General features: G+C 50.2%; 1 protein-coding gene across 1 annotated transcript in view; it reads left to right on the top strand.

Moving 5' to 3' along the window:
* IARS1 (isoleucyl-tRNA synthetase 1) overlaps nt 1-26,118 on the top strand; it is a 110,054-nt gene that overhangs the window by 33,795 nt on the left and 50,141 nt on the right. Inside the window, exons 4-8 of the mRNA XM_077277296.1 lie at nt 60-179; nt 919-1,001; nt 2,544-2,661; nt 2,730-2,877; nt 4,967-5,054. Of these exons, the coding sequence (XP_077133411.1) occupies nt 60-179; nt 919-1,001; nt 2,544-2,661; nt 2,730-2,877; nt 4,967-5,054 (557 nt within the window). The remainder of the gene's footprint in view (nt 1-59; nt 180-918; nt 1,002-2,543; nt 2,662-2,729; nt 2,878-4,966; nt 5,055-26,118) is intronic.

Raw genomic sequence — 26,118 nt, 5'->3', positions numbered from 1 at the left:
ACACATTTTCATGGCAGGAGAAGATGCCTCAGTGTAACGACCGGTCTCTTCTTCTGCAGGAGTACGAGATTGACAAGATGCTGGGTATCAAAGGTCCAGAGGACGTTGCCAAGATGGGGATAGCTGAATACAACAAGCAGTGTCGTGGGATAGTCATGAGATACTCGCAGGACTGGGAGGTATGAGGGGGCATTCTCTGACCTGCTGGGAGGTGTGGGGGTGAGGGGCTTGCTCTTAGCTACTGGAGTAGATGGGGGGGGGGGGGCTTGACTCCACCCCCAGCGGGTATTGGATGGGCGCTCTTTGATCAGCTGGCGGATATGGGGGGCATGCTCTGACTTGCTGGGAGGTATGGGGGTGAAGAACTTGTGCTGAGCTGCTGGAGTGGGTGTGGGGGCTTGCCTCCGCCTGCTGGCAGGTATTAAGGGGGCACGCTCTCATCCATGGGGGGGCACGCTCTGGTGCACAGTGGAGTTATGGGAGCATGCTCTGACATGCTGGGAGGTATGGGGGTGAGGGGCTTGCTCTGAGCTGCTAAGGTGGGTGGGGGGCATGCTCTGATCCGCTGGGGGGTGTGGTCCACACTCTGATTTGGAAGGGACACTAGTGGGTCACTGGGACTGACTGGATGGACAGGTCGGTGTAGATGAAGGTTTGCTCCTGTATAACCTCCGCACTATGACCTGCTGGGAGGTATGGGGGTGAGGGGCTTTCTCTGAGCTGCTGGAGTGGATGGGGGGAGCTTGCTTGCTGGTGGTTATGGGGACATGGGACAGTAGTGGGTCTCTGGGACATACCTGACTGTATGGGCTGGTTGGTGCCCCTGTATAGCCTTCGCACTCCCCGATACTTGCATGTTCTGCCCCAAGGATCAGCACTCTCCATTACACTCCATTTTGTGGCCCTTTCTTCCTCCAGGTGAGTGTGACGAGGCTGGGCCGATGGATCGACTTCAAGAACGACTACAAGACCCTGTACCCCTGGTTCATGGAGACTGTGTGGTAGGTCCTTGGTGGTCTTCAGGCCTCATTTGTGGGGCTCCATTACAAAGTGATGTGTGGGCATGTCTCGCACAGCAGGGACCCGTGTTCTGCCATGGTCTTTTCTTCTGTTGGCTCTATCCTTCCGGCCCGGCACTAGTCGATGATACTCGGTAATCTCTGCAGCGTCAGGACTTGTATCCACTTTTGTAAAGACTATTTCAATTCAGTATCTTATTTCTGATGAATGTGGCCAGTGAGATGTTAATCTGCTCAGTCTTAGTGCGGACTAGTGCAGAAATAGCGGCATTTGTGGCTCTGCCACCATCTGACTGCAGTCCGACAGTCCCAGATTAATCACAAGCTCCTGAGACATAAAATACCTAAGAGGTGAGGAGCAGTAATGGCCTCGGGGGCACAATTTGTGGAGTAGCCCAGTGACCACCCACCTGCTCACTCTGACCCCATGGCTTGTTTCTGTCCCACTTTCCTACATGTGATCTGACACTTCACGGTGCAGCCCCTCGGGTCTCTGCGGTGGCTCCGCGGTGCGGCCCCTCGGGTCTCTGCGGTGGCTCCGCGGTGCGGTCTCTGCGGTGGCTCCGCGGTGCGGCCCCTCGGGTCTCTGCGGTGGCTCCGCGGTGCGGCCCCTCGGGTCTCTGCGGTGGCTCCGCGGTGCGGCCCCTCGGGTCTCTGCGGTGGCTCCGCGGTGCGGCCCCTCGGGTCTCTGCGGTGGCTCCGCGGTGCGGCCCCTCGGGTCTCTGCGGCGGCTCCGCGGTGCGGCCCCTCGGGTCTCTGCGGCGGCTCCGCGGTGCGGCCCCTCGGGTCTCTGCGGCGGCTCCGCGGTGCGGCCCCTCGGGTCTCTGCGGCGGCTCCGCGGTGCGGCCCCTCGGGTCTCTGCGGCGGCTCCGCGGTGCGGCCCCTCGGGTCTCTGCGGCGGCTCCACGTCAGGATTGACCCATTCTCTGGACCACATCTCTAGGAAGAACGATGATTCTTTTTGCAGATTTCCTTTTTCTGCACTTGTTTCCCTGATACTTGGTGAAAACTCCGGTGTCCTGAGTGCAGAACCTGCAGTGGTTTGATGAGCATTAGGGTTGTGATACAATTGTGTGAATTAACCCTTATTATCTTACCCATGTTACAGCCACGAGCCTCATCTTGACAGACTGAGGCTGGAACACCAGTAATGCAATATGGCCGCTCCATGTCTGTATCTAAATCCTCCGCCGAGCCTACACTTGTGAGCGTGTCTTCTTGTCTTGCCCCTCCATTTTCCAGCCGGCGGGGCGCCTGTTGCCCTCAGTTCCGTGTGACATGTACAGTGTTGCAGACAGTACACGAGTTGGGGCTGGATCTGTTCCCATTTTTCTGGGGTCCTGTTCTTCCCACATCACACGCCTTCTGCAGTCGTTTCCCCAGTAGATTCATCGGGCACATTGGTCTTATATTTTGACTCCGTGGCTTTGGCCATTTTGATTCCACGTCTGATGTGTAGATAAAAACACCATGCGAAACTCAGCAGGAGCTCAAATGCCTTGCCGATGGCTTCTCTCGGCACAGGTGGGTGTTCAAGCAGCTGTACGATAAAGGACTGGTGTACCGAGGAGTGAAGGTGATGCCCTTCTCCACTGCCTGCAACACGCCATTATCCAACTTCGAGTCCCACCAGAATTACAAGGTATTTTCCGTATTCTTGTGAGGTGATTGATCATGGCTGCTGCTGCATGACACTGACTCTGTTCCTAGGATGTACAAGATCCCTCCGTTATCGTCACCTTCCCCTTACTGGAAGACTTGCGTGTGTCGCTCGTGGCCTGGACCACCACCCCATGGACCCTGCCAAGCAATATGGCTTTGTGTGTTAACCCAGAGCTGACGTATGTGAAGCTTAGAGGTGAGTGGGTCCTGCCGCCGGAGAGTCCCGGGGTCCTGCCGCCGGAGAGTCCCGGGGTCCTGCCGCCGGAGAGTCCCGGGGTCCTGCCGCCGGAGAGTCCCGGGGTCCTGCCGCCGGAGAGTCCCGGGGTCCTGCCGCCGGAGAGTCCCGGGGTCCTGCCGCCGGAGAGTCCCGGGGTCCTGCCGCCGGAGAGTCCCGGGGTCCTGCCGCCGGAGAGTCCCGGGGTCCTGCCGCCGGAGAGTCCCGGGGTCCTGCCGCCGGAGAGTCCCGGGGTCCTGCCGCCGGAGAGTCCCGGGGTCCTGCCGCCGGAGAGTCCCGGGGTCCTGCCGCCGGAGAGTCCCGGGGTCCTGCCGCCGGAGAGTCCCGGGGTCCTGCCGCCGGAGAGTCCCGGGGTCCTGCCGCCGGAGAGTCCCGGGGTCCTGCCGCCGGAGAGTCCCGGGGTCCTGCCGCCGGAGAGTCCCGGGGTCCTGCCGCCGGAGAGTCCCGGGGTCCTGCCGCCGGAGAGTCCCGGGGTCCTGCCGCCGGAGAGTCCCGGGGTCCTGCCGCCGGAGAGTCCCGGGGTCCTGCCGCCGGAGAGTCCCGGGGTCCTGCCGCCGGAGAGTCCCGGGGTCCTGCCGCCGGAGAGTCCCGGGGTCCTGCCGCCGGAGAGTCCCGGGGTCCTGCCGCCGGAGAGTCCCGGGGTCCTGCCGCCGGAGAGTCCCGGGGTCCTGCCGCCGGAGAGTCCCGGGGTCCTGCCGCCGGAGAGTCCCGGGGTCCTGCCGCCGGAGAGTCCCGGGGTCCTGCCGCCGGAGAGTCCCGGGGTCCTGCCGCCGGAGAGTCCCGGGGTCCTGCCGCCGGAGAGTCCCGGGGTCCTGCCGCCGGAGAGTCCCGGGGTCCTGCCGCCGGAGAGTCCCGGGGTCCTGCCGCCGGAGAGTCCCGGGGTCCTGCCGCCGGAGAGTCCCGGGGTCCTGCCGCCGGAGAGTCCCGGGGTCCTGCCGCCGGAGAGTCCCGGGGTCCTGCCGCCGGAGAGTCCCGGGGTCCTGCCGCCGGAGAGTCCCGGGGTCCTGCCGCCGGAGAGTCCCGGGGTCCTGCCGCCGGAGAGTCCCGGGGTCCTGCCGCCGGAGAGTCCCGGGGTCCTGCCGCCGGAGAGTCCCGGGGTCCTGCCGCCGGAGAGTCCCGGGGTCCTGCCGCCGGAGAGTCCCGGGGTCCTGCCGCCGGAGAGTCCCGGGGTCCTGCCGCCGGAGAGTCCCGGGGTCCTGCCGCCGGAGAGTCCCGGGGTCCTGCCGCCGGAGAGTCCCGGGGTCCTGCCGCCGGAGAGTCCCGGGGTCCTGCCGCCGGAGAGTCCCGGGGTCCTGCCGCCGGAGAGTCCCGGGGTCCTGCCGCCGGAGAGTCCCGGGGTCCTGCCGCCGGAGAGTCCCGGGGTCCTGCCGCCGGAGAGTCCCGGGGTCCTGCCGCCGGAGAGTCCCGGGGTCCTGCCGCCGGAGAGTCCCGGGGTCCTGCCGCCGGAGAGTCCCGGGGTCCTGCCGCCGGAGAGTCCCGGGGTCCTGCCGCCGGAGAGTCCCGGGGTCCTGCCGCCGGAGAGTCCCGGGGTCCTGCCGCCGGAGAGTCCCGGGGTCCTGCCGCCGGAGAGTCCCGGGGTCCTGCCGCCGGAGAGTCCCGGGGTCCTGCCGCCGGAGAGTCCCGGGGTCCTGCCGCCGGAGAGTCCCGGGGTCCTGCCGCCGGAGAGTCCCGGGGTCCTGCCGCCGGAGAGTCCCGGGGTCCTGCCGCCGGAGAGTCCCGGGGTCCTGCCGCCGGAGAGTCCCGGGGTCCTGCCGCCGGAGAGTCCCGGGGTCCTGCCGCCGGAGAGTCCCGGGGTCCTGCCGCCGGAGAGTCCCGGGGTCCTGCCGCCGGAGAGTCCCGGGGTCCTGCCGCCGGAGAGTCCCGGGGTCCTGCCGCCGGAGAGTCCCGGGGTCCTGCCGCCGGAGAGTCCCGGGGTCCTGCCGCCGGAGAGTCCCGGGGTCCTGCCGCCGGAGAGTCCCGGGGTCCTGCCGCCGGAGAGTCCCGGGGTCCTGCCGCCGGAGAGTCCCGCCCATCGGACACAGCCCAGTAATGAGGTTTTCTGTCTTCACAGATAAGTCCAGTGGCAGTGTGTATATACTGATGGAGGCCCGGGTGTCCGCCCTCTACAAGACAGAAGCGGAATACGACATACTGGACAGGTTCAGTCCCAGCCTCTTACACTTCCTGTAGTTCGTCCTTTATTCCTCCTGTCGCGGTCATGTATGTCACATCGATGGTCTGGTCACGTGGCCTTCACCTCTGATCTTGGGGTCAAAGCTTTCCAGGATCATAAAGTACTGAAACTCCAGATGGCCGAGAAGCCGGACAGTGATCGATGCCAAACTATAAACCACCAAATCCTGACAGCTTTTACCCTGAGATCTGAGCACCAGGAGACGAGCAAAATTGGCCATTATGTCTGCACCATTAGTTACCACACAATAACCCCCTGTAATGTATCTGTATGATGCTGCACGTGTCCGGTGAGACCACCTGTGATGTATCTATGATGCACGTGTCCGGTGAGACCCCCTGTGATGTTTCTGTATATTGCACGTGTCCGGTGAGACCCCCTATGATGTATCTATGATGCACGTGTCCGGTGAGACCCCCTGTGATGTATCTATGATGCACGTGTCCGGTGCGACCCCCTATGATGTATCTATGATGCACGTGTCCGGTGAGACCCCCTATGATGTATCTATGATGCACGTGTCCGGTGAGACCCCCTATGATGTATCTATGATGCACGTGTCCGGTGAGACCCCCTATGATGTATCTATGATTCACGTTTCCGGTGAGACCCCCTGTGATGTTTCTGTATGTTGCATGTGTCCGGTGAGACCCCCTATGATGTATCTATGATGCACGTGTCCGGTGAGACCCCCTGTGATGTATCTATGATGCATGTGTCCGGTGAGACCCCCTGGGATGTTTCTGTATGATGCACGTGTCCGGTGAGACCCCCTATGATGTATCTATGATGCACGTGTCCGGTGAGACCCCCTGTGATGTATCTATGATGCACATGTCCGGTGAGACCCCCTGGGATTTTTCTGTATGTTGCATGTGTCCGGTGAGACACCCTATGAGGTAGCTATGATGCACGTTTCCGGTGAGACCCCTTATGATGTTTCTATGATGCACGTGTCTGGTGAGACCCCCTGTGATGTTTCTGTATGATGCACGTGTCCGGTGAGACCCCCTGTGATGTATCTATGATGCACGTGTCCGGTGAGACCCCCTGTGATGTTTCTGTATATTGCACGTGTCCGGTGAGACCCCCTATGATGTATCTATGATGCACGTGTCCGGTGAGACCCCCTGTGATGTATCTATGATGCACATGTCCGGTGAGACCCCCTGGGATTTTTCTGTATGATGCACATGTCCGGTGAGACCCCCCTGGGATGTTTCTGTATGATGCACGTGTCCGGTGAGACCCCTTATGAGGTAGCTATGATGCACGTTTCCGGTGAGACCCCTTATGATGTATCTATGATGCACATGTCCGGTGAGACCCCCTGGGATGTTTCTGTATGATGCACATGTCCGGTGAGACCCCCCTGGGATGTTTCTGTATGATGCACGTGTCCGGTGAGACCCCCATGATGTATGTATGATGCACGTGTCTGGTGAGACCCCCTGTGATGTTTCTGTATGTTGCACGTGTCCGGTGAGACCCCTTATGAGGTAGCTATGATGCACGTTTCCGGTGAGACCCCTTATGATGTATCTATGATGCACATGTCCGGTGAGACCCCCTGGGATGTTTCTGTATGATGCACATGTCCGGTGAGACCCCCCTGGGATGTTTCTGTATGATGCACGTGCCCGGTGAGACCCCCTATGATGTATGTATGTATGATGCACGTGTCTGGTGAGACCCCTTGTGATGTTTCTGTATGTTGCACGTGCCCGGTGAGACCCCCTATGATGTATCTATGATGCACGTGTCCGGTGAGACCCTCTGTGATGACTTTATCGTTGTTGCCTCCTATTTTATTCTTATTCGATTTTAGTTTTAACTTGGAGACTTTTGATTTGCTTGTAATCCCATCAGTCATGTTGGGGGATTTTGTCATGTGACCTGCCGTGATTGGGGTAGTGGTGTTGATGGTGGTCCTGAGATCTGCCAAGATTGGGTGGAGGGGAGTTGCCAAACCTCCAAACTCCCTCATACATGGCTCATGTTAGTGATTGCTGTAGTACAATAGTGACATCCTTCTTCTCATCACATTATTATACAATAATCAGGATATTTACATAGAACATAAATCTATTTATTGTAATACAACATAACTGTAAGAAATAGTAACTACACAACTTAACATGCAGGACTTGGGGACCAGGAGTCTTCAACAAGAACATACCGTACTGCATAACATTTGTGCAGTGTATGAATGTGTCCTGAGACAAAATGGTCTCCATCAGAACCTCATCCATAGATGACCTTACATCTGATGTCATTATTAGGGCTGGAGAACAACCTCTCTGTAGTACCTTGTGCTCGTGGTGACCACACGGGAGCATGTCTACCAATGTCCGGGAATAGAGGAATTGTCTCCATCAGAACCTCCTCCATAGATGACCTTATATCTGATGTCATTATTAGAGCTGGAGAACAACCTCTCTGCAGTACCTTGTGCTCGAGGTAACGTGGTGACCACACAGGAGCATGTCTACCAATGTCTGGGAATAGTGGAATTGTCTCCATCAGAACCTCCTCCATAGATGACCTTGCATCTGATGTCATTATTAGAGCTGGAGAACAACCTCTCTGTAGTACCTTGTGCTGGAGACAAAGCGGTGACCACACGGCAACATCTAATAAATATTGTAATAAAGCTTTATATCACGCCAACATATTCCACAGCGCTTTACAGCAGTTCATATACATGTCATAAGTAACAACGTTAACGATAATACTATAAGCAAAGCTGACTCTGCTCATACGAGTTTACAAAGTATAAGGGCTTATTTACAATGATGCTCCGACCATCTTGAGTTAGTGTGGGATAGATAAAGGCTGCACGAGGTTGTCACCAGCCAGTATGTGTGACGCTTTTGGGTGCGGTGGAGTTTGATGGAACGTGATAGGCCACTCTAAACACATGTGTTTTTAGGGAGCGCCTAAAGCTAAAAGTTGTGGTTAGTCCTGATTTTCTTGGAGTAGAACATTCCAGAGGATTGGCGCAATACTAGAGAAGTCTTGGAGCTGGGAGTGGGAGGTACGGATGAGTGCAGTGGTTAAGTCTCTTGTGGAGTGTAACAAGCGGTTATGTCAATAAACAAAAATGAGGGAGCAGATGTAGGGGGGGCCGCACTGTGTTGACGACAGGTAGGGTTCTAGAAATGAAGGAGGAGAGGTAGTGGGTTCGTACTGTGGAGAGGACGGGTAGTGTGATAGACAGAAATGAGGGAGGAGATGTAGGGGGGGGGGTCGCACTGTTGACGACAGGTAGGGTTCTAGAAATGAAGGAGGAGAGGTAGTGGGTTCGTACTGTGGAGAGGACGGGTAGTGTGATAGACTGAAATGAGGGAGCAGATGTAGGGGGACTGCACTGTGCAGAGGACAGGTAGGGTTCTAGAAATGAAGGAGGAGAGGTAGTGGGTTCGTACTGTGGAGAGGACGGGTAGTGTGATAGACAGAAATGAGGGAGCAGATGTAGGGGGGCTGCACTGTAGAGAGTATGGGCAGGGTAATAGAAATTATCACAGACTTACCAGTGGAAAAGCCAAACTTCACATGCCAGAAATGCGAGCTTGTGTCCCTGTTGGAGGAAAAATTGCAAAATCTAGAAGAGAGGTTACCTACATTGAAAATCATTAAGAAAGGTGAAGAGTTCTTAGCAGAATTATCTCTTCATGTTACAGACAGAGAAGAAATTCGAAGTGCACCTGAAGAAACAGAGGAATGGAAGCATAATAATTAATAATAATAATAATAATAATGTGACTCAGAGAAGCTGGAGGATCGGGAGGCAGTCAGCAGCCATACTGCTCAGGAACCAGTACCAGGCTCTCACACAGGAGAACAACGAAGAAATACATGAAGATAAGACTTTGCCCACAAAGAACAACCTTGGACGCCCTCAGTCCTCCTGGATGAAGAAAGAAAAATGTTGTGAAGAAGAAACAGAGAGTTGTGGTCATGGGGATTCCCTGTTGAGAGGAACAGAGGCCGCTGTTATGGTCCGGTGGTAGGACCTCAAAACTGACCTGACACATATGACCAGAATATAGGACAAGTTCTGGGGATGTGGCAGCTATACTGACCGCAATCCTGATCCTATCCACACACACTAAAGGCAGCCGTGGAGCGTTCCTAAAATCCTAGACGCCACGTTCACAGCCTGAGAAACTGACTACCCCTAGAGAGAAAGCAAAGACCTCACTTGCCTCAGAGAAATAACCCCAAAGTTATAGATAGCCCCCACAAATAATAACGGTGAGTTAAGGGGAAAAGACAAACGTAGAAATGAAACAGGTTAAGCAAATGAGGCCCGCTAATACTAGATAGACAGAAAATAGATAGGAGTCTGTGCGGTCAGTACAAAAACTATCAAAAATAAACCACGCAGAGAATGCAAGAACCCCCACACCGACTCACGATGTGAGGGGCGCACTCTGCACCCCAGAACTAACCAGCAAGCAAAAAATCACATAAAAGCAAGCTGGACTGAACTCATTATATACTGAGAAACGTTTTTAAGGAAATAATGAGCAAACAAACTTAGCTTCTCCAGCAGGAGACTGGTCACAAGGAATATTCAGGAGAACTCGGAAACAGGACTGAATACACCGACAGCAGGCAACAAATGAAGGGCCAGGTGAATTAAATAGGCCCAGCATAGCAGGAAATGAATCAGCAGAGCCCAGCCAAGACAAGCAATATCGCTAAAGGCCACCAGAGGGAGCCCTAGAACAAACACACACAGTACCGCTCATGACCACAGGAGGGAGCCCGAGAACGGAATTCACAACAGTACCCCCCCTTGAGAAGGGGTCACCGAACCCTCACCAGAGCTCCCAGGCCGATCAGGACGAGCCGAATGAAAGGCACGAACCAAATCGGCCGCATGGACATCGGAGGCGACAACCCAGAAATTATCCTCCTGACCATAGCCCTTCCATTTAACCAAGTACTGAAGCTTCCGTCTCGAAATACGAGAATCCAAGATCTTCTCCACCACATACTCCAACTCCCCCTCAACCAAGACTGGAGCAGGAGGATCAACAGAAGGGACCACAGGCACCACGTATCTCCGCAACAATGACCTATGGAACACATTATGAATGGCAAACGATGTTGGGAGGTCCAAACGAAATGACACAGGGTTGAGGATTTCCAAAATCTTATAAGGACCAATGAAACGAGGCTTGAACTTAGGAGAGGAAACCTTCATCGGAACAAAACGAGAAGACAACCATACCAAATCCCCCACGCGAAGTCGGGGACCCACACAGCGACGGCGGTTAGCAAAGCTCTGAGCCTTCTCCTGTGATAACATCAAATTGTCCACTACGTGGTTCCAAATCTGCTGCAACCTATCCACCACAGAATCCACCCCAGGACAGTCAGAGGGCTCAACCTGACCCGAGGAAAAACGAGGATGAAAACCAGAATTGCAAAAGAACGGAGAAACCAAAGTAGCAGAACTAGCCCGATTGAGGGCGAACTCAGCCAATGGCAAAAAAGTCACCCAATCATCCTGATCAGCAGAAACAAAAAATCTCAAATAAGTTTCCAAGGTCTGATTAGTTCGTTCGGTTTGGCCATTCGTCTGAGGATGGAAGGCCGACGAAAGACAATTCAATGCCCATCTTGGCACAAAAGGACCGCCAAAATCTGGACACAAACTGGGATCCTCTGTCAGACACCATGTTCTCCGGAATACCATGTAAACGAACCACATTCTGAAAAAACAGTGGCACAAAATCGGAAGAGGAAGGCAGCTTAGGCAAGGGTACCAAATGGACCATTTTAGAAAAACGATCACAAACCACCCAGATGACAGACATCCTCTGAGAGACAGGGAGATCCGAAATAAAATCCATGGAAATATGCGTCCAAGGCCTCTTCGGGACAGGCAAGGGCAAAGGCAATCCACTGGCACGAGAACACCAAGGCTTGGCCCGAGCACAAATCCCACAGGATTGCACAAAGGAACGCACATCCCGCGACAAGGAAGGCCACCAAAAGCACCTCGCCACCAAATCCCTGGTACCAAAAATCCCAGGATGACCTGCCAACACCGAAGAATCAACCTCTGAAATAACTCTACTGGTCCATCTGTCCGGGACAAACAATCTCTCCGGTGGACAACGGTCAGGTCTATTGGCCTGAAACTCCTGCAACACCCGTCGCAGATCAGGAGAGATGGCAGACAAAATCACCCCCTCTTTGAGGACACCAGTAGGTTCAGAAACTTCCGGGGAGTCAGGCACAAAACTAGAAAGGGCATCAGCCTTCACGTTTTTCGAACCCGGAAGATAAGAAACCACGAAATTGAAACGAGAGAAAAACAGCGACCATCGAGCCTGTCTCGGATTCAACCGTTTGGCAGACTCGAGATAAGTCAAATTCTTGTGATCCGTCAAGACCACCACACGATGCTTGGCTCCTTCAAGCCAATGTCGCCACTCCTCAAATGCCCACTTCATTGCCAACAACTCACGATTACCAACATCATAATTCCGCTCGGCAGGCGAAAACTTTCTTGAAAAGAAAGCACATGGTCTCATCACAGAGCCATCAGAACTTCTCTGCGACAAGACAGCCCCTGCTCCAATCTCAGAAGCGTCAACCTCGACCTGAAAGGGAAGAGAGACATCGGGCTGGCGCAAGACAGGAGCCGAAGAAAACCGACGTTTCAGCTCCTGAAAGGCCTCCACGGCCGCAGGAGACCAATTCGTCACATCAGAACCCTTCTTGGTCAAATCCGTCAAAGGCTTAACCACGCTAGAAAAATTAGTGATGAAGCGACGGTAAAAATTAGCAAAACCCAAGAACTTCTGAAGACTCTTCACAGATGTAGGTTTGAGTCCAGTCATGAATAGCCTGGACCTTGACTGGATCCATCTTCAATAGTAGAAGGAGAAAAAATAAAGCCCAAAAAGGAAATCTTCTGGACTCCGAAGAGGCATTTAGAGCCCTTCACAAACAAGGCATTGGCACGCAGGACCTGAAATACCATCCTGACCTGCTTCACATGAGACTCCCAATCATCATCCAGGTACACAATCATAAATCTATCCAGATACCTTCGGAAGATGTCGTGCATGAAGGACTGAAACACAGAGGGGGCATTAGAAAGCCCAAAAGGCATCACCAGTAGTGTTGAGCGATACCGTCCGATACTTGAAAGTATCGGTATCGGAAAGTATCGGCCGATACCGGCAAAATATCGGATCCAATCCGATACCGATACCCGATACCAATACAAGTCAATGGGACTCAAGTATCGGACGGTATCCCTGATGGTTCCCAGGGTCTGAAGGAGAGGAAACTCTCCTTCAGGCCCTGGGAACCATATAAATGTGTAAAAGAAAGAATTAAAATAAAAAATATTGCTATACTCACCTGTCCGACGCAGCCGGGACTTCAGCGAGGGAACCGGCAGCGTTGTTTGTTTAAAAATCGCGCTATTACTTGGTTACGTGAATTCCCGGCTTGTGATTGGTCAGGTCGGCCATGTTGCCGGGACGCGGACCAATCACAGCAAGCCGTGACGAAATTACGTCACGGCTTGCTGTGATTGGTCCGCGTCCCGGCAATATGGCCGCCCTGACCAATCACAAGCCGGGACGTCACGGGAGGCTGGACACGCGCTCATTTTAAAATGGGCGCGTGTCCAGCCTCCCGTGACGTCACGGCTTGTGATTGGTTGCGCCGCGATCAACCAATCACAAGCCGGGAGGCTGGACGCGCTCATTTTGAAATGGGCGCGTGTCCAGCCTCCCGGCTTGTGATTGGTTGACCGCGACTCAACCAATCACAAGCCGTGACGTCACGGGAGGCTGGACACGCGCCCTTTTTAAAATGAGCGCGTTTCCAGCCTCCCGTGACGTCACGGCTTGTGATTGGTTAATGGCGGCCATGTTGCCGGGACGCGGACCAATCACAGCAAGCCGTGACGTATTTTCGTCACGGCTTGCTGTGATTGGTCCGCGGCCCGGCAACATGGCCGCCCTGACCAATCACAAGCCGGGACTTCGCGTAACCATGTAAAAGCGGGAATTTTAAACAAACAACGCTGCCGGTTCCTGCGCTGAGGTCCCGGCTGCGTCGGACAGGTGAGTATAGCGATATTTTTTATTTTAATTCTCTATTTTACACATTTTAACATTAATGTTGTTCCGATACCCGATACCACAAGAGTATCGGAATCCCGGTATCGGAATTCCGATACAGCAAGTATCGGCCGATACCCGATACTTGCAGCATCGGAATGCTCAACACTAATCACCAGGTACTCAAAATGGCCTTCGGGCGTATTAAATGCGGTTTTCCATTCATCGCCCTGCTTTATGCGCACAAGATTATACGCTCCACGAAGATCTATCTTGGTGAACCAATTGGCCCCCCTAATCCGGGCAAACAGATCGGACAACAGTGGCAAGGGGTACTGAAATTTGACCGTGATGTTATTTAGAAGGCGATAATCTATACAGGGTCTCAGAGAACCATCCTTCTTGGCCACAAAAAAGAACCCCGCACCCAAAGGGGACGAGGACGGGCGAATGTGCCCCTTCTCCAAGGACTCCTTTATATAACGCCGCATAGCGGCATGTTCAGGTACAGATAAATTAAAAAGTCGTCCCTTAGGGAACTTACTACCAGGAATCAGATTTATGGCACAATCACAATCCCTATGAGGAGGTAGGGCACTGGATTTGGGCTCATCAAATACATCCTGGTAGTCCGACAAAAATTCAGGGACTTCAGAAGGAGTAGAAGAAGCAATTGACACCAAAGGGGCATCGCCATGAATTCCCTGGCAACCCCAACTTGACACAGACATTGCTTTCCAATCCAGGACTGGATTATGAGCCTGCAGCCATGGCAGACCCAACACGGCAACATCATGCAAATTATGTAGCACAAGAAAGCGAATCACCTCCTGATGTGCAGGAGCCATGCACATGGTCACTTGAGTCCAGTACTGAGGTTTATTCTTGGCCAATGGCGTAGCATCAGTTCCCTTTAGTGGAATAGGAAATTGTAAAGGCTCCAAGATAAAACCACAGCGCCTGGCAAATGACAAATCCATCAAATTCAGGGCGGCACCTGAATCCACAAAAGCCATAACTGAGTAGGATGACAGAGAGCAAATCAAAGTAACAGACAAAATGAATTTAGGTTGTACAGTACCAATGGTGACAGACTTGGTGAACCTTTTTGTGCGCTTAGAACACTCTGAGATAACATGAGCAGAATCACCACAGTAAAAGCACAACCCATTCTGACGTCTGTGGTTTTGCCGTTCAACTCTGGTCAGAATCCTGTCGCATTGCATAGGCTCAGGTTTCTGCTCAGAAAATTCTGCCAGATGGTGCACAGGTTTGCGTTCCCGCAAACGCCGATCAATCTGAATGGCCAAAGACATTGACTTATTCAGACCCGCAGGCGTGGGGAACCCCACCATAACATCTTTAAGGGCTTCAGACAGACCCTTTCTGAAAATCGCCGCCAGGGCACACTCATTCCATTGAGTGAGCACAGACCACTTCCTAAACTTCTGACAGTAAACCTCTGCTTCATCTTGACCCTGAGAGAGAACCAGCAAAACCTTCTCTGCTTGGTCTACCAGATTTGGTTCCTCATAAAGCACTCCAAGCGCCAGAAAAAACGCATCCACATTTAGCAATGCAGGATCTCCTGGCGCCAGAGAGAATGCCCAATCTTGAGGGTCGCCACGTAACAAAGAGATAATAATTTTAACTTGCTGAACAGAATCACCAGAGGAGCGAGGTCTCAAAGAAAGGAATAACTTACAATTATTCTTAAAGTTCAAAAACCTAGATCTATCTCCGGAGAACAGTTCAGGAATTGGTATTTTAGGCTCTGACATAGGACTGCGGACTACATAATCCTGAATGCCCTGCACCCTTGCAGTGAGATGATCCACACTAGAAGACAGACTCTGAATGTCCATATCTGCAACTAAATTCAGAACCACCCAAAGATTAAGGGGAGGGGAGAGGCTAGACACAGTGCAGAGAAAAAAAAAAAAAAATGACTTCAGGATTTCTCTTCTCCCTCTTCTGCTGCATTAACACTTTGTGGCCTGCTGTACTGTTATGGTCCGGTGGTAGGACCTCAAAACTGACCTGACACATATGACCAGAATATAGGACAAGTTCTGGGGATGTGGCAGCTATACTGACCGCAATCCTGATCCTATCCACACACACTAAAGGCAGCCGTGGAGCGTTCCTGAAAACCTAGACGCCACGTTCACAGCCTGAGAAACTGACTACCCCTAGAGAGAAAGCAAAGACCTCACTTGCCTCAGAGAAATAACCCCAAAGTTATAGATAGCCCCCACAAATAATAACGGTGAGTTAAGGGGAAAAGACAAACGTAGAAATGAAACAGGTTAAGCAAATGAGGCCCGCTAATACTAGATAGACAGAAAATAGATAGTTTTTGTACTGACCGCACAGACTCATATCAAAAATAAACCACGCAGAGAATGCAAGAACCCCCACACCGACTCACGAAGAACTAACCATCAAGCAAAAAATTACATAAAAGCAAGCTGGACTGAACTCATTATATACTGAGAAACGTTTTCAAGGAAATAATGAGCAAACAAACTTAGCTTCTCCAGCAGGAGACTGGTCACAAGGAATATTCAGGAGAACTCAGAAACAGGACTGAATACACCGACAGCAGGCAACAAATGAAGGGCCAGGTGAATTAAATAGGCCCAGCATAGCAGGAAATGAATCAGCAGAGCCCAGCCAAGACCAGCAATATCGCTAAAGGCCACCAGAGGGAGCCCTAGAACAAACTCACACAGTACCGCTCATGACCACAGGAGGGAGCCCGAGAACGGAATTCACAACAGGCCGCTATTTGCAGACCGGATATAACCTCAAGAGAAATGTGCTGTCTTCCAGGTGCAAAAATTAAAGATATGTCTGACAGGATATCAGGACTCTTCAGACCTACAGATGACCGCCCATTCCTGCTAATACATGCGAGGACAAATGACACCGCAAGAAACTACTTGGAAACCATCTGCAGTGAGTTTGAAAACTTAGGTTAATAAGTGAAAGAACTGGCAGCGTAGGTGGTCTTCTCTTCCAGTGGATGGCGATGGAACAAGTAGATCGAATACGATTCTGCATGTAAACAACTGGCTATGTCAATGATGCCATCAGCAAGGATTTGGATTTCTGGATCACAGAATGAATTACCTATACAATGGACTACTTGCTAGTGATGGGGTGCACCTTACGAAGACTGAAAAACATGTACCGTATATACTCGAGTATAAGCCGACCCCCCCCCCCCCCTAATTTTGCCACAAAAAAATGGGAAAACTTAATGACTCGAGTATAAGCCTAGGGTGGAAAATGCAGCAGCTACTGGTAAATGTCAAAAGTAAAAATAGATCCCAATAAAAGTAAAATTGAGACATCAGTAGGTTAAGTGTTTTGGAATATCCATATTGAATCAGGAGCCCCATATAATGCTCCATACAGTTTATGATGGGCCCCATAAGATGCTCCATATTAAAATATGCCCCATATAATGCTGCACAAATGTTGACTCATAAGATGCTCCATACAGACATCTGCCCCATGCAGATATTTGCCCCATATAATGCTGCACATGGACCCATACAGATATTTGCCCCATATAATGTTGTACATGGCCCCATGCAGATATTTGCCCCATATAATGCTGCACATGGCCGCATGCAGATATTTGCCCCATATAATGCTGTACATGGCCCCATGCAGATATTTGCCCCATATAATGCTGCACATGGCCCCATGCAGATATTTGCTCCATATAATGCTGCACATGGCCCCATAAGATGCTCCATACAGATATTTGCCCCATATAGTGCTGCACATGGCCCCATGCAGATATTGGACCCATATAATGCTGCACATGGCCCCATGCAGATATTTGCCCCATATAATGCTGCACATGGCCCCATGCAGATATTTGCCCCATATAATGCTGCACATGGCCCCATGCAGATATTTGCCCCATATAATGCTGCACATGGCCCCATGCAGATATTTGCCCCATATAATGTTGCACATGGCCCCATACAGATATTTGCCCCATATAATGCTGCACATGGCCCCATGCAGATATTTGCCCCATATAATGCTGCACATGGCCCCATGCAGATATTTGCCCCATATAATGTTGCACATGGCCCCATACAGATATTTGCCCCATATAATGCTGCACATGGCCCCATGCAGATATTTGACCCATATAATGCTGTACATGTCCCCATGCAGATATTTGACCCATATAATGCTGCACATGGCCCCATGCAGATGTTTGCCCCATATAATGCTGCACATGGCCCCATGCAGATATTTGCCCCATATAATGCTGTACATGGCCCCATGCAGATATTTGCCCCATATAATGCTGCACATGGCCCCATGCAGATATTTGCCCCATATAATGCTGCACATGGCCGCATGCAGATATTTGCCCCATATAATGCTGCACATGGCCCCATACAGGTATTTGCCCTATATAATGCTGCACATGGCTCCATGCAGATATTTGCCCCATATAATGCTGCACATGGCCCCATGCAGATATTTGCCCCATATAACGCTGCACATGGCCCCATAAGATGCTCCATACAGACATTTGCCCCATATGCTGTTGCTGCAATTTAAAAAAAAAAAAAAAAAAAAATCATACTCCCCTCTCAGGCCCCCAGCACTTGCTATACTCATCAGTCCGTCTTCCACCGACTGCCGCCGCTGTCTTCCCCGTCCTCTGCACCGACTGTTCAGGCAGATGGCTGTGCGCACACTAATCGAGTCATCGCGCCCTCTGATTTGAGTGTCACTGCAGAGGACGCGGAAGATGGAGCGGCGCCGACGGTGGAACGGGGGACAGGTGAATATCGCACACTGCGTTGTACTCACCTGCTCCTGGCGCGGTGCAGTCCCTGGTTCTCCGGCGCCAGCAGCTTCTTCCTGTAGTGAGCGGTCACATGGTATCGCTCATTACAGTAATGAATATGCGGCTCCACCCCTATGGGAGTGGAGTGGGGTCCATATTCATTACTGTAATGAGCGGTACCATGTGACCGCTCACTACAGGAAGAAGCTGTCAGCGCTGGAGAACCAGGGACGTGCAGGGACCGCGCAAGGAGCAGGTGAGTATTATTAGACAGCTGCCGCTCCCCCTCCCCTGCCGACCCCTGGGTATGACTCGAGTATAAGCCGAGAGGGGCAATTTCAGACTAAAACATGGACTGAAATTCTCGGCTTATACTCGAGTATATACGGTATTTGGAAGTTGCCTTGCTACATTCATCAGGAGAGCTTTAAACTAGAACAATGGGGGAATGGAAGCAAAAGGCCAGAAAAATCCATACACATGACAAAAATACTGTTGAGAACTCTGCTATTAGAAGTGGAAGGGAAGAACAAAGACAAAATCTAAAAATATTGGAGAAAGAGAAACCAATCACAAACTAAAACGTTTCTATACAAATGCACAAAGCATGGGCACAAACAAGGAGAATATGAACTACTAACGCAGGAAAAGAAATGTCATTGGAATCATTGAACCTTGGTGGGACTATACACATGATTGGAATACAAGGCTAGAAGGATACAACTTATTTGCAAGAAACAGACTTTATAAACCAGGAGGAGGTGTCGCATTGTACGTTAGAAAAGCGTATATCTGCACAGAGATCCAAGCTTCAGAGACTGGGAGTTCTGTGGAAACTGGGTAAGAATACCATAAGAGAACAATGGAAAGGACACCGTTGTAGGCATTTACTACAGGCCGCCTGTGCAAGCTGAAGATATGGATGAACTCTTTATGCATCAAATGTCTAAGTTCTCCAGAAAATGACATAGTTGTCATGGAAGATTTTAACTAATCGTTAACAATTCCAAAAAGAGGGAAGATTAGAAAGCATTTTAGGAAACCAGGATAGATGAACACAGAACTTAAACATGCTAAAAAGGAAGAAAGAAATGTTTCAAATGGAAAGAGGGAGGCATCTCTAAATAAGAATATAATGCTGTCTGCAGAACCTGCAGGCACAAATCTGATACGCTAAAGCTGACAATGAAATAAGGCTTGCAAGAGATGTTAAAAGCAATAAAAAAGGATTTTGGGGATATGTCAAAAGTAAATGAAAAGTCAAAGATGCTACTGGATTTTTAAAGGATGAAAATGATGACATGGTAAGAAAGAATGTTGAGAAGGGCGAACTTTTAAATTCCTATTTTTGCATCTGTTTTCTCTCAGAAAGGAAATGTAACTTCAACTGATTTTCACTGTCCTATTAAGGGAATAGAAGAATCCAGTATATCTATAAACAGAAAGATAGTGAGGAAACACTTAACTAACATAAATGAATTCAAGTCTCTGGGTCCTGATGAATTTCACCCCAGAGTACTGAAAGAGAGAGAAGAAATTTTTGAACCACTCTCCATAATCTTTGAAAAATCTTGAACAGGAGAAGTCCCAGAAGAATGAAGAAGATCAAATGTTGTTCCTATCTTCAAAAAGGGGAAGAAGGTGGACCCAGGGAACTATAGGCCGGTGAGTCTGACGTCTATACCAGGAAAGATCTTTGAACTAATTATTAAACATGTATGTAAGTACCTGGATAAGAATGAAGTGATTTAAACAGAGTTAGCATGGGTTTGTAACTAATAAGTCATGTCAGAGTAGCTTAATTTCCTTCTATGACAGAATCACTGACTGGGTGGATCAGGGAAATGCTGTAGATATAGTATATCTTGACTTCAGCAAAACATTTGACAAAGTATCTCATACAATCCTTATTGAAAAAATGACTAAGTATGGAATGGACAATGCAACTGTTAGGTGGATTTATAACTGGCTTAGTGATCGAACCCAAAGAGTGGTCGTAAATGGCTGCGTATCCAGTTGGAAGAATGTCTCAAGTGGGGTACCACAGGGCTCTGTCCTGGGCCCTGTACTGTTCAACATCTTTATCAGTGATTTAGAAGAAGGAATTGAAAGTAAACTGATTAATATTAGCTATCCCTCATAGCTTTGTGTCATCAGCAAATGTAGAGAAGAGAGGATTCAAAAAGATTTAAATAAACTGGAGCAGTTGGCAGCAACTAACAGAATGGTTTTTAACAGGGAAAAATGCAAAATACTACATTTGGGCAATAAAAATGAAAAAAGCATATACAGAATGGGAGGAATAGGGATAAGCAACAGCACATGTGAAAAAGACTTGGGTATACTAATAGATCACAGACTGAACATGAGTCAACAGTGTGATGCAGCAGCAAAAAAGGGCAAATGCAATTCTGGGTTGTATTAACAGAAGCATACAGTCTAGATCACGTGAAGTCATTATTGCCCTCTACTCCTCTATGGTCAGACCTCATCTGGAATACTGTGTCCAGTTTTGGGCACCACATTGTAAAAAAGACATCAACAAACTGGAGCAAGTTCAGAGAAGAGCAACCAGAATGGTGACCGGTCTGAAAACCATGTCCTATGAGGAACGGTTACAGGATCTGGGAATGTTTAGCTGCAAAAATGAAGACTGAGAGGAGACTTAATAGCTGTCTACAAATATCTGAAGGGCTGTCACATTGTAGAAGGATCATCTTTATTCTCATTTTCACAAGGAAAGACTAGAAGCAATAGGATGAAGCTGAATGGAAGGAGACAGATTAGATATTAGAAAAAACTTTTTGACAGGGTGATCAATGAGTGGAACAGGCGGCCAAGAGAGATGGTGAGTTCTGCTTCAATGGAAGTCTTCAAACAGAGGCTGGACAGACACCTGTCTGGGATGATTTAGTGACTCCTGCTTTGAGCAGGGGGTTGGACCAGATGACCCAGGAGGTCCATTCCAACTCTAACATTCTGTGAGGGAGGAGCGGTAGTGGGTTTGTACTGTGTGGGTAAATATATTTTTATTAAAGAGAAGAGAATTTTACAAGAAAAACAGTAGTTAAAAACTACGACAATGATCAAAGTACTTTTTCTTATAATATACAATTCGAGAAGAGTAACACAAAAAACACTCGTTCACAAACCTTGCATAAATCTTACTTAAAAGAGAGAAAAAAAAAAAAAAAATTAGAGGGAGTAAACCCTCTAGAATGACTACGGTAACTTTAACATACAGTGGGGCAAAAAAGTATTTAGTCAGTCAGCAATAGTGCAAGTTCCACCACTTGTAAATTACAGACGCCTCTCATCTTTTTATCATAGGTAGACCTCAACTATGGAAGACAAACTGAGACAAAAAAATCCAGAAATCCAGAAAATCACATTGTCTGTTTTTTTATCATTTTATTTGCATATTATGGTGGAAAATAAGTATTTAGTCAGAAACAAACAATCAAGATTTCTGGCTCTCACAGACCTGTAACTTCTTCTTTAAGAGTCTCCTCTTTCCTCCACTCATTACCTGTAGTAATGGCACCTGTTTAAACTTGTTATCAGTATAAAAAGACACCTGTGCACACCCTCAAACAGTCTGACTCCAAACTCCACTATGGTGAAGACCAAAGAGCTGTCAAAGGACACCAGAAACAAAATTGTAGCCCTGCACCAGACTGGGAAGACTGATTCTGCAATAGCCAACCAGCTTGGAGTGAAGAAATCAACAGTGGGAGCAATAATTAGAAAATGGAAGACATTCAAGACCACTGATAATCTCCCTCGATCTGGGGCTCCACGCAAAATCCCACCCCGTGGGGTCAGAATGATCACAAGAACGGTGAGCAAAAATCCCAGAACCACGCGGGGGGACCTAGTGAATGAACTGCAGAGAGCTGGGACCAATGTAACAAGGCCTACCATAAGTAACACACTACGCCACCATGGACTCAGATCCTGCAGTGCCAGACGTGTCCCACTGCTTAAGCCAGTACATGTCCGGGCCCGTCTGAAGTTTGCTAGAGAGCATTTGGATGATCCAGAGGAGTTTTGGGAGAATGTCCTATGGTCTGATGAAACCAAACTGGAACTGTTTGGTAGAAACACAACTTGTCGTGTTTGGAGGAAAAAGAATATTGAGTTGCATCCATCAAACACCATACCTACTGTAAAGTATGGTGGTGGAAACATCATGCTTTGGGGCTGTTTCTCTGCAAAGGGGCCAGGACGACTGATCCGGGTACATGAAAGAATGAATGGGGCCATGTATCGTGAGATTTTGAGTGCAAACCTCCTTCCATCAGCAAGGGCATTGAAGATGAAACGTGGCTGGGTCTTTCAACATGACAATGATCCAAAGCACACCGCCAGGGCAACGAAGGAGTGGCTTCGTAAGAAGCATTTCAAGGTCCTGGAGTGGCCTAGCCAGTCTCCAGATCTCAACCTTATAGAAAACCTTTGGAGGGAGTTGAAAGTCCGTGTTGCCAAGCGAAAAGCCAAAAACATCACTGCTCTAGAGGAGATCTGCATGGAGGAATGGGCCAACATACCAACAACGGTGTGTGGCAACCTTGTGGATACTTACAGAAAACGTTTGACCTCTGTCATTGCCAACAAAGGATATATTACAAAGTATTGAGATGAAATTTTGTTTCTGACCAAATACTTATTTTCCACCATAATATGCAAATAAAATGATAAAAAAACAGACAATGTGATTTTCTGGATTTTTTTTTCTCAGTTTGTCTCCCATAGTTGAGGTCTACCTATGATGTAAATTACAGACGCCTCTCATCTTTTTAAGTGGTGGAACTTGCACTATTGCTGAATGACTAAATACTTTTTTGCCCCACTGTATAAGCAATAACTCCTTGCCCCCGCAACAGGCGAGGACTTTCAATATCGTAAATAAAAGAAAGCATACCTAAAATCAGTTCGCCCATGTCCCCTAGAGCGAGACATGCAAGCAAATAGTATCATTCTAAAAGTAACTGGTAAATCATGGTACAGACCTATCACCCCGAACTGGTGGAAGGTGAACAGCTCACCCAGGGGGGAGATAGAAAGAGGAGGAAATAGAGGGGGGGGCTCAAGAAAAGAAATATGAAATTAGAACACGAAAAGAAAAGAAGAGTAGCTTAGTAATCAACTGTAGAATAGACAGGCGTATTCAGGTAAACCGGTCAGGGAAACGAGCAGAATCTTTAAATAGAATCCATTCAGTCCAGATACCTAAAAAGGAGACCCTTGTCTGTGGGGTTTGTACTGTTGGGAGGACGGGTAGGCTGGTAGACCGAAATGAGGGAGGGTCCGCACTGTGGAGTAGGGTGGGTAGGGTGATAGAAGTGAGAGAGGAGATGTAGGGGGGCTGCAATGTGGCGAGGACGGGCAGGGTTATAGAAATGAAGAAGTAGTGGCTTCGTACTGTGGAGAGGATGGGTAGGGTGATAGAAGTGAGGGAGGAGATGTAGGGGGGCTGCAATGTGGCGAGGACGGGCAGGGTTATAGAAATGAAGAAGTAGTGGCTTTGTACTGTGGAGAGGATGGGTAGGGTGATAGAAGTGAGGGAGGAGATGTAGGGGGGCTGCAATGTGGCGAGGACGGGCAGGGTTATAGAAATGAAGAAGTAGTGGCTTCGTACTGTGGAGAGGATGGGTAGGGTGATAGAAGTGAGGGAGGAGATGTAGGGGGGCTGCAATGTGGCGAGGACGGGCAGGGTTATAGAAATGAAGAAGTAGTGGCTTTGTACTGTGGAGAGGATGGGTAGGGTGATAGAAGTGAGGGAGGAGATGTAGGGGGGCTGCAATGTGGCGAGGACGGGCAGGGTTATAGAAATGAAGAAGTAGTGGCTTCGTACTGTGGAGAGGATGGGTAGGGTGATAGAAGTGAGGGAGGAGATGTAGGGGGGCTGCAATGTGGCGAGGACGGGCAGGGTTATAGAAATGAAGAAGTAGTGGCTTTGTACTGTGGAGAGGATGGGTAGGGTGATAGAAGTGAGGGAGGAGATGTAGGGGGGCTGCAATGTGGCGAGGACGGGCAGGGTTATAGAAATGAAGAAGTAGTGGCTTCGTACTGTGGAGAGGATGGGTAGGGTGATAGAAGTGAGGGAGGAGATGTAGGGGGGCTGCAATGTGGCGAGGACGGGCAGGGTTATAGAAATGAAGAAGTAGTGGCTTCGTACTGTGGAGAGGATGGGTAGGGTAATCAACAAAAATGAGGGAGACGATGTAGGTGGGCATATAATAAACTAAGCCACACCTATGATGGAATAATATAGAGAAACACCAAGCTAGATGTAGATCCGGGTGCTACACTTCATATGGGAGATAAAGTACATGTAAAAGGGAGAAGATGGGGACACAAATAGGTGTGCACACCTGATAATCATGCATGGTGTAGAGGTCACACACAGACCAGGTAACATGATTTTTTCCCCCATTTTACATAGGGGTGAATATATGCATATACAGTACCATTAGGAGTCTTACAAATATTGTTTGTTCATTGCTCCTTACTACATTTATAGCCATTTAGGCATTTGCTATAGTACCAGGGGTGTTGGATAATGATTGTGTTGTTTACATGTTTTTAATAGGTCTGTGTATCCATAGTTCTGAAATAGTTTTTGTATTCTTTGATTATTTATCAGGTGTGCACACCTATTTTTGTATTGCCCTTTTCTCCCTTTGAGATGTAGATGGGCCACACTGTGGAGAGGACGGGCAGTGTGGTAGACTGAAACAAGGGAGATGTATGGGGGTTGCACTGTGGAGAGGATGGGTAAGGTGATAGAAATGAGGGACGAGATGTATGGGGCCACACTAGAAGATGGGTAGGGTGATAAAATGAGGGAGGAGATTGGGGGGGGCCGTCGTGGAGAGGACAGGTAGGGTGATAGAAATGAGGGAGGAGATGTAGGGCGGCCGCACTGTGGAGAGGACGGGTAGGGTAATAGACAGAAATGAGGGAGGAGATGTAGGGGGGTCGCACTGTGGAGAGGACGGGTAGGGTAATAGACAGAAATGAGGGAGGAGATGATGGGGGGGCCGCACTGTGGAGAGGATGGGTAGGGTAATAGACAGAAATGAGGGAGGAGATGTAGGGGGGGCCGCACTGTGGAGAGGATGGGTAGGGTGATAGAAATGAGGGAGGACATGTAGGGGGGCCCTCACTGTGGAGAGGACGGGTAGGGTGATAGAAATGAGGGAGGAGATGTAGGGGGACCCTCACTGTGGAGAGGACGGGTAGGGTGATAGAAATGAGGGAGGAGATGTAGGGGGACCCTCACTGTTCAGAGGACGGGTAGGGTGATAGAAATGAGGGGGGAGATGTAGGGGGGCCCTCACTGTGGAGAGAACGGGTAGGGTGATAGAAATGAGGGAGGAGATGAAGGTGGGCCGCAATGTGGAGAGGACTGGTAGGGTGATAGAAATGAGGGAGGAGATGTAGGGGGCCCTCACTGTGGAGAGGACAGGTAGGGTGATAGAAATGAGGGAAGAGATGTAGGGGGACCCTCACTGTGGAGAGGACGGGTAGGGTGATAGAAATGAGGGAGGAGATGTAGGGGGGCCCTCACTGTGGAGAGGACGGGTAGGGTGATAGAAATGAGGGAGGAGATGTAGGGGGCCCTCACTGTGGAGAGGACTGTTAGGGTGATAGACAGAAATGAGGGAGGAGATGAAGGGGGGCCGCACTGTGGAGAGGATGGGTAGGGTGATAGAAATGAGGGAGGAGATGAAGAAGGGCCACTGTGGACTCTCCCTTGTTGCCGGCTGCAGCGTGTACTTCCTGCAGACTGTCTCTCATTGCCGGCTGCAGCGTGTCCCTCCTGCAGACTTATTGCCGGCTGCAGAGTGTACTTCCTGCAGACTCTCTCATTGCCGGCTGCAGAGTGTACTTCCTGCAGACTCTCTCATTGCCGGCTGCAGAGTGTACTTCCTGCAGACTCTCTCATTGCCGGCTGCAGAGTGTACTTCCTGCAGACTCTCTCTCATTGCCGGCTGAAGTGTGTACTTCCTGCAGACTCTCATTGCCGGCTGTAGCATGTACTTCCTGCAGACTCTCTTTGCTGGCTGCAGCGTGTACTTCCTGCAGAC

The sequence above is a fragment of the Ranitomeya variabilis genome, chromosome 8, assembly GCF_051348905.1.
Source record: "Ranitomeya variabilis isolate aRanVar5 chromosome 8, aRanVar5.hap1, whole genome shotgun sequence".
In the NCBI taxonomy this organism is placed as follows: Eukaryota; Metazoa; Chordata; class Amphibia; order Anura; family Dendrobatidae; genus Ranitomeya; species Ranitomeya variabilis.
Note: the sequence above shows the minus strand (reverse complement) of the source record. Positions and strands in the feature narration are given on the sequence as shown.